Source organism: Labeo rohita, chromosome 2, assembly GCF_022985175.1.
Source record: "Labeo rohita strain BAU-BD-2019 chromosome 2, IGBB_LRoh.1.0, whole genome shotgun sequence".
Taxonomy (NCBI): Eukaryota; Metazoa; Chordata; class Actinopteri; order Cypriniformes; family Cyprinidae; genus Labeo; species Labeo rohita.
This window is the reverse complement of record NC_066870.1, coordinates 8,590,129-8,602,977: the sequence shown is the minus strand read 5'-3', so window position 1 is coordinate 8,602,977 and position 12,849 is coordinate 8,590,129. Positions and strand designations below refer to the sequence as shown.

Here is a 12,849-nt window from a genome sequence, read left to right as displayed (position 1 = left end):
CTTTTGGTATGACATTACAAAATTCACTTGTTAAAATCGTGTCTGAGTGCACTTAAATAGCCTTTTATTTAATTAATATTACATATCTGCAAGTACAGGTTTTGTAACATATACCTTAATGCTTGAATTACACAAGTACACATTTAATACAATACCTTTACTGAGAAAAATATCTTGCATAACATTTTCATTCATCATTAGGTCAGGATGGAAGATATTTCCACTTACATATAATATAAAGCAATGTGGGATCTGTTTTGTATTTTGTTTCCAAAGCTACTGTTTCTGTCATGCCCACACACTGTACACATGCACATTACAACATTAAGATGGCTCTCAGATCAGGCATTCGAGTGGTGAGTCATAACGCCAGATGCTTCTCATGGATAAGAGTACAAGTACAACAAAAAAAAGCAATTCTTATGTTTATATTGTCACTTGTATTTTGTATTTTCACTGTTGTTTTTATATTCCTTAGGTAATGACCTGTTCCTTGTGGCGGTCCATGAGCTTGGTCACGCTTTGGGACTAGAGCATTCTAATGACCCTACGGCTATAATGGCTCCGTTCTATCAGTATATGGACACTGAGAGCTTCAAACTGCCTCATGATGATCTACAAGGCATCCAAAAAATATATGGTGCGTTTCAACTTCTGGTCCCATAATCCACTGGCTTCTACATAACTGTTTACAGTATTACTATTAATGCTGACCAGCACTGCATTTCTCAAAAGCATCGTAAGCTAAGTTAATTGTAGAGACCATTGGTGACAATGGTTTCATGACCTACTTAGGGTTATGATGCTTTTGGGAAATGCAGCCCAGGTTATTATAGAAACATAGACTTATTTGGCCAGTAAGCAACTAGCAACACCACAGCAAACACATTAACAACTGCATGGCTACACGCTAAAAAAAAGTGTAAATTTGTTAAAGTACTTGTTTTAATTCGTAACTAAACTTTTAACAATTTCATGCATAAGAAAAACAAATGTATCTTTCTTCTAATAATTTACAAAAATGTTAAATAAGGAATAATAATGCTCTGTTTTTGTCCAAATCTATTAATTTATTCAAAGACGCTATTTTAATTATGTATGTATTTTTGGTTCTTTAAAGAAAATCTTAAGTAATTTGGTATACTGTAATCTCTAACTATTTTTGAATAAAAAACAAAAAAACAAAACAAAACAAAACTGAATTACTGAAATAAAAAAGGCCTGCCAAATCATATTTATGTGGTGCAATCCACAGGCCAAATAAACAAATAAACAGGAAATGATATCATAGCAAGCTCTGCAGACCCTCATGACTGTGTCAAGGTCAATAAGTTTCTTAAAATATCAGACATTTTTACCTTTTTTTCACAAGGCAAGGTTAGATAAAACTATATAATTCAATGTGTTCAGTGTTGGGGAGTAACTAGTTACATGTAACGAAGTTATGTAATTTAATTACAAAATAAATGTAACTATAATTTGTTACTATAACTCAGAGAAAAATGTGTAATTAAATTACAGTTAGTTATGAAAATGCTAATGATTGCAAAGGGGCTTACATCTGAATCTTTATTTTTTAAGATTAACTTTTTTTCCCCCAAGGCATTGTTGGATGCCAGTGTTTCCTGTCAAAGCTATGCAAATATTTGATTTCAAAAACAGTATCACAGCTGATAAACTAGACTGTTAAAAACGATTTGTTGAGTCCACTTAAAATAATTTGTTATTTTAAGTTGACTCAATTATTATTAAAATAATTTGTTATTTTAAGTTCAGTCCACTTAAAATTTTAAGTTCAGTGAACTCAAAAAAAAGTTTATTCAACTTGAAATGTTAAGTTGTACTAAGTGATAACTTAGATATTTGAGTTGATTCAACTCAAAATTTTAAGGCAGCTGGGTCACTTTCCCAGCTTTTAAGTTTAACAAACATAAATATCTAAGCTGTCACTTAGTACAACTTAACATTTTAAGTTGACTAAACTTATTTGAGTTCACTGAACTTAAAATTTTAAGGCAGCAGGGTAACAAATCATTTTAAGGTGACTTTTACAGTGTATATGCTATGATTTTAAATCTGTATTTAACCTCTGAATGATCTCAAAGTAAAAAGAAGTTCTGAAGTGTGATTTTGAGGATTTTGAGCTGCTTAAAAATTTATTTTTTATAATCTTAATTGAAGTGAAGGATTTTGAAAGTCTGACAGTAATCATTAAGTATTACTTTAACGTTAACCCTGATTTAAATGTTTGAAAATGAATAACAGTTTAAATCATTTATTAGAATTTTAAAAATTAATTAAAAAGTAATCAAATATATATATATATATTTTGTTAAAGTAATCAGTTACATAACTTTAAGTAATTGAAATAGTTACACTACTAATTACATTTTAAATTGGGTAACTTATTATCTGTAACCTATTACATTTCCAAAGTAACCTAACCAACACTGCTTGTGGTCCAACTGCTCTAATACGTTTAATGTTTATAAATTAATAATTTATGATATTTGTTTAAAAAGGCTGATTTAGAGGCTGTTTTACATCGAAAAATAGATTGTCATACTATATAATGGTGCCACTTTACAATAAGGTTGCATTTGTTAACATTAGTTAACATGAATTATTAAACATACTTTTATTAAACACATTTATTATTCTTAAAGTTAATTTTAACATTTACTAATACATTATTAAAATCAAAAGATACTGTATATCTGTTATATATGTTATTTAATAAACCTGAACTAACATGAACTAATATTAAACCAAACTTTTTTTTTTTAACATAATGACTGTGTCCACTCACATGTATTGAAGAAGTAAGGAAAATACTTTTTTTTTTCTTATCTCAGTCTATTTCTTGAAAATGGAATAAATGTTTAACACAACAGCTTGGCACATGTGTTTTCAAATACATCTTTAAAAGATTTTTCCATTTCTTGACACTCTTGTGATTTGAATTCTGTATTCATTTTCCAGGTCCTCCAGACAAAAATCCTCAGCCTACAAGATTGCTCACGACCGCTACGCCTCCTCGCCTGCACCTACCAACTGACCCTCGAAAACATGACCGACAGGGTCGCCCTCATCGCCCTCCTCAGAAGTCGAAACCAGCCCACCCCAACTCCAAACCCAACATCTGTGACGGAGGATTCAACACTTTAGCAATCCTACGACAGGAGCTGTTCGTCTTCAAGGTGTGAATAATGAATAGCCTCACTAAGAATTAGTGCAGCATAAATTGTGTGTTTCCTAACACCAGTACACTCTTATTAGGATCAGTGGTTCTGGAGAGTGCGAGATAATTCTGTGGTGCCTGGATACCCGATGCAAATTAGCTACTTCTGGAGAGGTCTGCCTCCCAAGATCGATGCTGTCTACGAAAACAGCGAGGGGAAGTTTGTCTTCTTTAAAGGTAAGATGTGTTCCCTTTTGACTTTCAAGTCTTACAGGCTAAATATAGACGTGAATGTTTGAAGTTAAGAGCTCAGTTTTTGGCGTCTACTAAAGGCATTTTTACAATTGCTTGTTTGGAGTTTGTTTTAGAACTTGGCATGTCTTCTCTTATAGTTTAGTTAATTAGCATGATTGACATCAGTTTTATTATTATAGCAATCAGTAATGATACTATTGTTATTAAAAGAAGAAGATGCATTTTTTCAACACTAAAGGCAATCTTTTCCATTTCTCTGCATTTCTAAAGGCAACCGGTTCTGGGTGTTTAAGGATACAACTCTGCAGCCCACATATCCTCAGGACATTTCTCTTTTTGGCAGTGGAATGCCTACGCAGAGCATTGAAACAGCTGTTTGGTGGGAAGATGTGGCCAAAACCTACTTCTTCAAAGGGGACAGGTCAGTTTTATAGCTTCTAGCTACAGCGTACAATGGGACCCAGTGGATACCGCCTTCACTGGACTGTTCCATAATGTCTGAGAGTGTTTTTTCTGTATGTCTACTATTACAGATACTGGAGGTACAATGAGGATATGAGAACCATGGACCCCGGATATCCAAAACCTATTACTGTGTGGAAAGGCATCCCAGACTCTCCACAGGGAGCCTTTGTGGACAAAGAAAATGGTGAGACACTGAAACGATCCTAGATGACTATGCAGTACCTCTCAAAAGACCCCAAACCAGTTCACTCATATTACAAATCTAGTTTTGAATATATCCATTGAGTTTCACAATAGTGGAATGTACAATAATTGCCATAATTGCATTTCTATTGGTGCTATGGCCTGGTGGTTTGCACATATGCTCAGAAGCACTGGGCTGTGACTTTTTATGTACAGTTGAGGTCAAAAGTTAATATACACCTCGCAGAATCTGTGAAATGTTAATTATTTTACCAAAATAAGAGGATTCATACAAAATGCATGCTATTTTTTATTTAGTACTGACCTGAATAAGATATTTAGACACATAAAAGATGTTTACATATAGTCCACAAGAGAAAATAATAGTTGAATTTATTAAAATGACCCCATTCAATAAACTTGATTCATAAAACTGTGTTCTTACCTGAATGATCCACAGCTGTTTTATTTTTTTTATTTTTTAGTTTAGTGATAGTTGTTCGTGAGTCCCTTCAGGAAATCCTTCAGGTCCCACAAATTCCCACAAAATGGTTTTTCAGGATTTTTGAGTATTTGAACCCTTTCCAACAATGACTGTATGGTTTTGAGATCCATCTTTTCACACTGAGGACAACTGAGGGACTCATATGCAACTATTACAGAAGGTTCAAATGCTCACAGATGCTCCAGAAGGAAAAAATGATGCATTAGGAGCCAGGGGTGTAAACTTTTGAACAGAATGAAGATGTGTACTTTTTTTTTCATTTAGTACTGCCCTTCAGAGGCTACAGACAATACTTACATTTCCCACAAGACAAATTCAGTTAAATTTACCCTGATCTTCAAATTCAAAATTAATGCATTGTGTTTCTTTCTGAAGCATTAGTGAGTGTTTGAACCTTTTGTAATAGTGTAATGCGGGCAGTTTAACTGTTCAGGACAAACAAGGGACTCATGACAGTATCACTAAAAAAACACACAGCTGTGGATCATTCAAGTAATGACTCAGTATTAAGAATTAAGTGTATGTAAACTTTTGAATGGGGTCATTTTTTATAAATTCAACTATTATTTTCTCTTGTGGACTATATGTAAACATCTTTTATGTGAAATATCTTATTCAGGTCAGTACTAAATAAAAAAATAACATGCTTTTTTGTATGATCCCTCTTATTTTAGTAAAATATTGAACAATTTTGCAGATTTTGCATGGTGTATGTAAACTTTTGACCTCAACTGTAGGTGATGCAAGTTTGAGCATGCTTGCATTTTATGTACACAATAAAATATGGTTAATTAATCAAACTTGGAAAAAGGCCCAAAATTGTTAATATTCCACAGTGAGCTGTAAAGATGATGATGCACGGGGCAACTTTTTTAAACAATGTTGCTTGGCCACTTTCCTATTGAAAATGGGAAACAAATTTCTATCTGGATACTTCAAGATTGGTCGTTGGCCTTGTGTCTCACCTGGTTGCCCACTGACACCAACATTGCCCAGCAACATTGTTCAAAAAGTTGCCCTGTGAATCATCACCTTAAGTGATATTATTGGAAAGAGGAAGCATTTAGGAACAGCAACAACTCAACCATGAAACAGATGAGCATTTAAAGGTCACCAAGTGCTGGGGTACATGCTGCATAAAGGTCACCAATGCTCTGCTGATTCTATAGCTGTAGAGCTCCAAACTTTCAGTGGCATTAATATCAGCACAACAACTATGCTTCAGGAGCTTCATGAAATGGGTTTCCATGACCGAGTAGCCGCATACAAACCTCACTTCACCAAATACAATATCAAGCATTGTATGAAGGCACTGGAGCAATGGAAACTTGTTCTGTAGAGTGACAAATCACACATCTCTTTTTGGCAGTCTAATGGGTGAGTCTGTGTTTGGAGAATGGCAGAAAAACGTTACCTCCCAGACTGTATTCTACCAGCTGCAAAGTTGGTGGAGAGATAATCATATGGGGCTGTTTTTCAGGGATCGGGCTGTGTCGCTTACTTCCAAAAAAGGGAAATCTTCATGCTTTAGCATAGCAATATGTCTTGGACAATTTTATGCTTCCAGCTGTGCCCCAGTGCATAAAGCAAACAAAAAGACATGGCTGGTTGAGTAAGATTTTGAAAAACTTGACTGGCCAACACAGAGCCCTTTACCTCAACATTTGGGATAATCTGGAACGCAGATTGCGAGCCAGGCCTTCTCATCCAACATCGGTGCTTGAGCTCACAAGTGTCCTACTGGATAAATTGGCAAATATTCTCACACAAACACTCCAAAATCTTATGAAAAGCCTTCCCAGAAGAGTGGAAGCTCTTATAGCTGCAACGGGAGGATCAACTTTATATTAAAGTCTGTGTATTTAGAATGCAATGTATTAATGTCCCTAGTCAGGTATCCCATTACTTTTACCCATATAAGTGTATATCACCACATAAAAGTATTTTGTTGAACCACTAGACTGTAGAAATACTCTTCAGCTCCTTCCATCTTAAAATTCCCCCCAGAGTTTCAGGGTTTCTGTAATTGGAGGAGACAGTGTTGGTGCCTACTGGCAGAAAAGAGGAAGTTTCTCTGAACTATGATCTCTGCACTCTGTGCAAGCAGTGAGACCTCACATGTGTCTTATGGATCTGGTGATCTCTGAGCTCCTTCACTGTGATAATTGGCCTCTCTGTGGCTTCTTTCACAGATCTCTTTGTTCATGCAGTTTTTGAGGGACAACAAGTTCCAGACAGAATTTGGGTTTATAACATCTACTTGTTCATAATTGAACCAACGGTGCCACATGGTGCCTTCAAACACAATATATTCCTTTGTTTTATTTTATTTGGAATGGCTTTTAGTGGATTTTTTTCACAGGTAGGGGCAATTATAAGGCAGTGGTTTTCTTGTTTTTGTACCATGCATTTTCAGACCTGATAATATGATGGCACTCTTGGAGTACTCTTGGAACTTGGAGTAGCATGAACATTATATAAATGTATTACTAGTAACAAATAATTGATATGTGTTTTAAGGACATTAGACTTAAAATGTCTTGTTTTCCATTATGCATAGTTCAATATGAGCTGTCTTCCTTCTCTCCTAAGGATTCACATATTTCTACAAGGGGAAGGAGTATTGGAAGTTCAACAACCAGCGGCTGAGAGTGGAGCCAGGTTACCCAAGGTCTATCCTGCGTGACTTTATGGGCTGTGATGGCTTACCCGCCGACCCCGACTGGGACTGGAGCCCCCCACAGGAAGAAGAACCGCCACAATATGACAATGATGACGTTGACATTGTACTCAAGCTAGAGAGCAGCGGTGGAGCAGAGAAAGCGGTGGCCATCGCCATCCCCTGCGTCCTGGCCCTGTGTATGATGGTGCTGCTTTACACCGTGTTCCGCTTCAAGAGAAAGGATACGCAGCGCCACATACTGTACTGCAAGCGGTCCATGCAGGAGTGGGTCTGAGAATTAGCTCCCACTCTTTCTGCTAAAACTATAACCATCTTAAAAATCCCTTCAATGGTCAAAAAGATTGGCTCATCTTGAGACGCTGACTTTATGTCGGTACTTGTTGAAACGAAGCACGACATAAATGAACAGCATGCCAACTTCCTGTCCCCATTGTCAGCCTTCGTAGATGGCAATGTGTCGTTTTTGTATGGTTTTGGAACTCTGTGTGGCTTTGGGTGGCCATTTTGGATCCCAGAGTCCTGTGTAAGAGTAAACGGTTACTCTACAAACCATAATTATAAACTTTTCAATTGATTTGGAATTATTTATCATCGGACTGCTGATCTAGATACTCATAAAGTTTGAACTCACCTGTGTCACTCCGAAATACTTGCTTGTGTTGAAAAACTGATACCCAAACCAAATATGCCCTTAGTGTCCAAAGAGGATTGCTTCATTTACATGGGATATTCTGAGATGACTGGCTTATCGATCTTTATTTGAGTTCCATTTGGCTGCAGAATATATGGGACATGTCTGCTTGGAAATCAGAAGGACCTTGACATATAACATCGGGGCTACATGCAATATTTCGTCAAATGCCTTAATCACATATTGAGTTTATTTTTATGTGTGTTAGTGTACATGTGCCTGTGTGAATGTGACCCCATTCCATTACTTCCTTTGCTTATCACTGTTTTTTTGTCTGAAGGAAACCTGCAGTAAATGTTAAAGTGCCACTGACTGTTTAAAAGTTTAATTGAAAACGAGTATATGGCTGCTTTCCATGTTCTGTGCTGCTGCTTTTTTCCAGACTCCAAAGCTGCAGCCTAGAAAATTAGACTTTTGGTTTAGTGCTTCCAGTCAAATCATAGGGAATTTATTAAACGGAAGATTGTCGTTTAGCAGAAATACCCATTAACCTTTCTTAGAAATTAATAGTTTAACCATAAATGAGATTGTCTTTGAGATGTAAAGCCAGTTTTGACACGAAAGCTTAGTGTATGTGTACAGCTGAACGCACTGCCATATTCCATTCATTATTGTGTGTAAACCCAGTTGATCGACACATGCAGACAAATAAGTTTCATCTTTGTCTAGTGTCGCTGCTACTTTACTTCACGATTCACTACCAAATCATATGTAATATCTAATAAATTGAACCTACACTGAAAAGGTTTCTTTTACATCACGCAATTTTGAGGTACGAGTTCTGAACACGATGAAGACTGGTCTTCGTATTAGGACAGGCCCAGGGTTAGAAAACGCTGCTTGCATGCATACAGTATGCGCATACTATGCTGATGAAATTTACACAGTGAGCACTGTATGCATACCCTAGTGTGCGTAAAATCAGAAGTATACATAATGCAGAAATATTTAATTTAACACAAATCAAAATGATGCATTGAGGCATAAAAATACAATCTGTTCAATGGGATTTACCTCACTGTCAATCATCCAGCTGTTAATAAGAGAAACAGAAAGTATGTTTTTCTAAAACATTTCCAGAGGAAATTGTAGCATGTCTATCTTTCGCAGCATTTTTAAAAATTTGAGGCAAAATAAGTGCGCCTTTTATCCCGACTAAGGTATATAATGCTAAGAACAGAGAATAAAGATGCATATGAATACAGAAAGTTGACCAATCCATACAAAATAAAGAAATTTCTACATGAAATAAATTGGCAAAAAAATACTGATTTGAGTTTAAATTATTTTATACCTTTCCTGAAACTATCCTATAGCTAAGAACTAAAATGTAACGTAACAATTGGCCTAGTAAGAAGACAAACACTAATAATAATACTGCACTAACATTAAGACTGAAATACCCTGAGGTAATTTTCACTATAGTCGATAACTGAAATGTAAGATGGCACCAGTTGTGTTTGAAGTGAGAAAGGGTGTCTGCAGTGTGATAGCAGAGACATGAAAGTAGCGCCATTTTCAGTTACCCAGATGAGTGGTCTGATATACAGCATTGCTGTAGATGGGGAACATTAGGTAATATCTGTCGCTTAATGCTGTGATTTAGTCAGAAAAGATGAATAAAAATAAGTTTTTTAGCAATGCTGCTTTGCAAACACCCATGTTTTACCTGATGAAGTCCAAGCTTGAGTGTCATAAAATGCTCTGTTGGCTGAATATAACACTTCAGTTACTCTTTTCAGGCATGGGTTTGGGTTCAAATAGCATTTGTTGCACAATTAAAGGGAGTTAAGGTACTGTATACTGCAATCAGAGAATTAGCTTTACTGCTTATTTCTGTTTAAAAATGCTTTCCATGTAAAAAATATTTGTTAGCATGATCATTCTCTGAGCGTATCCACCACTAAACACATCAAATGTTGCCATTTGATATTCCTTTTGAGTGTTTCTTGGAAGTGGAGTGTTGTATATTGTCATATGCCTTGTTTTATCTTTCATTTTATGAACTGATCTTTAATGGACTATGGTGTTTCTCGCCATGCCATCAGCATCAGCCTTCCAGTTGCACAATCATGAGACGTGCACATGAATTTCCATGCGTGAAGTGTTGTTTTCATTTTAAACAGAAGAGTAACTCAAGAATATGCCCCGTTTTACCTTTGAGGTCGCTGAGTATTGGATGTGTATCTGAACATGCTGTAAATATATCTCATGTAGTGTCTTTATTACGGATATGAAAGGCAAATTATGCAGTACATCAATAATAAGATATTATCTATTATCAGATGTGGAGTGTGAATCATTCTTGTGAACTCTAATGAAGAAGTTAACAAAATGTACCAGGCAACCATAAGACATTAACATGTAATTTATCACTGAGATTCATGAAAGGTTGTTTGGATGATATAATAAAACAGTTATATATTAAATAATTTTGCCGACTCATGAAAATGTTGTCTCTGCAATATCACAACTTAACGTTGTAATGGGGAACTTAATGGACCAATACAATCCTGGGGAAGGTAAGATGTTTTTAATGTTTTTGAACTTTTATTTCAATTTAAAATAACAGTTTATTATTCTAACATATTTTGTAATGTAATTTATTTCTGATGGCAAAGCTGAATTTTCAGGAGCCATAACTAAGTTTTCATTGTCACACGATTCTTCAGAAATCATTCTAATATGCTAATTTGGTGCTAAAAGAAACATTTCTTGGCAATTGTGCTGTGTAACAATTTCACATAGCCATGATACTGTCATGCTACAATGAATGAAATGCACGATCAAGCTGATGAACAATGCAAATAGTCTTCATTAATTCACACGGGGTAAATCCAGGACAGACAGGCAGGTAACACACGTAAGGACTAAGTAGACCGGATGATAAACTGAGAACTGGACACAACTAATAAAGGGTGGCTAATGATGGACAGACAGGTGAGGGTGATTAACTAGTAATGACACAACGAGAACTGGAATATAACCTCAACAAACAGTCCTGGGGTGTGACAGGTGTCCACCCTCCCATAAGGCGCAACCTCCCGTCACAGGAACAACAAAAGGTGGGATGGAGGGGGACTTAGGAGGAGGACAAAGGAGTAGATGAGGGATGGTGACAGGGGACGGCAAAGGGCTGGCAAGAAGGCAGGCAGACAATACTGCAGGAGGTTCAGGTGGAGGACGGACACCTTGGAGGAGGACGACCAACAGAGTCCAGGGTGGAGATGATGGAAGGAGGAGACAGGAGGGACCCAGGCCACAGCCATGATGATGACCCACTGTGGAGCCGATGGAGGGAGGAGCCATGGTGGTGGAAGAACTGACAACTCCAGGGGGTCAACCAATGGCGGTGGAGCAGGTGGTGGTGGAGCTCGAGGCGGAGAGTTGACAAGCCAGGGAGACGCAGAGGATCTGGAGGGCCAGAGTGGAGCCAAAGGCTCTGGCGACCAAGGTGGAGGCAGAGATCCGGAGGTCCTCGACGAAACCAGGGCAACTGAGGACCAAGGTGGAGCTGCAGCGAGGGAGGAGCCCAACAGAGCTGATGGGACGGAGCAATGAGGCACAGCTGGAGGAGTCCTGAGGCGATGGTGGGTCGACGACAGGAGCATCTAGGAGCCGAGGAGGAGCAACTGGGTTGAAGGGCAGAGGCGGAGTCCGGGACTCATAGGCTGGAGGCGGAGACCAGGGATTCTTCAGCCATGACGCAGATGAAGACTGGCAGATCCGCGGCGATCCCATCACACAGATGGTGGGCTGAGGGTGAGCTGAGGGGCTGCCAGGGAGCAGCGGTGGCAGAGCTGAAGAGGCAGGAATGATTGGAAGAGGCAGGAGAGGGAAGGTGGGTGGGAAATCCAAGCAGGTTAGGGGTTCAGGAATGGTGTGTGCTGCCCACACATACCACATAGTGACTCCCATCACTTTCCTCCAATCCTTTGCACTCCCATGCATTATCCACCAGCACATGCTCAGAAGCTGGTTCTTGCACCTGGTCGGATGTGTTGGGCTCTAGCTCCGGGCGATCCTCAGCACTGTTGCTCTCTCTGGCAATGGATCATCAGTCGCTGCGGGCTCTGGCTCCCAGCCACGACTCAGGGTGATGGTGGACTGGGCTGTGGGTCGAGCTGTGTTCTCGATCGGGGCTGGACACTCTCCAGACACCGGCTGATCGCCTCTCTCCAGTTCATTCCCGTGGTGTCTGGGAGGTCACTGGGGCGATGGCAATTTGCCCCAATCTTGATGAGGGACTTCAGTGTCTCACTCTTGAGGGCGGTGGTGACGGTGAAATGGCTGAATACTTTTGCGTAGGATTTTTAAATTCATCCTGTTGCACTGCAATATTGTACAGATATTACACTGGCTGTTTATTTATTTATTTTAAAGGCTGTGTATCTCCACAATATTTCAGTTCAACGGGACAAATTCACTCATTCCAAAATAATAAACTACACTGATGGTTTATGTTCCTCCACCAATTTCCTCGCTTCACCCTGAAATGCAGTGACTGTAAAATAGGTCACACTCATGCCTTCCATTTAGTGTGGAGCTCTATTTGATGATGAACAGAGTCTGTGGTAGAGTGCAGATTGTAGGTGCTGGGTCTCTGCATCTCAGAAGAAATGATAGCACTGGGGTTCACTCATGTCACTGAGTTGGAAAATTTTGTGAACTCTGGAAAGAAAACCATTGGCCCTGCTATGGTAGGATCATTAATCTTAGTCCGTAACCCTGAAATACCCACCTCACTTGCCAGACACAAACTCTAAAAGCCAATGCACATAGCACCAACAGCTGCAGACCAATATAGACAGTCAACCAAGTGTTGGCTATACGTCCACTACTGTAGAATGTTATGGACTGCCATTTAGGATATATACTTATCAGTC

General features: G+C 38.4%; 1 protein-coding gene across 2 annotated transcripts in view; it reads left to right on the top strand.

Moving 5' to 3' along the window:
• Positions 1–10,396, top strand: part of mmp16b (matrix metallopeptidase 16b (membrane-inserted)) — a 33,677-nt gene extending 23,281 nt beyond the window's left edge. For both annotated transcript variants that reach the window (XM_051094871.1, XM_051094866.1), the window contains exons 5-10: positions 479–640; positions 2,983–3,200; positions 3,280–3,418; positions 3,707–3,857; positions 3,970–4,085; positions 7,182–10,396. In XM_051094871.1, the coding sequence (XP_050950828.1) occupies positions 479–640; positions 2,983–3,200; positions 3,280–3,418; positions 3,707–3,857; positions 3,970–4,085; positions 7,182–7,546 (1,151 nt within the window). In that variant the 3' untranslated portion in view covers positions 7,547–10,396. The remainder of the gene's footprint in view (positions 1–478; positions 641–2,982; positions 3,201–3,279; positions 3,419–3,706; positions 3,858–3,969; positions 4,086–7,181) is intronic.
• The last annotated feature ends 2,453 nt before the right edge of the window (positions 10,397–12,849 follow it).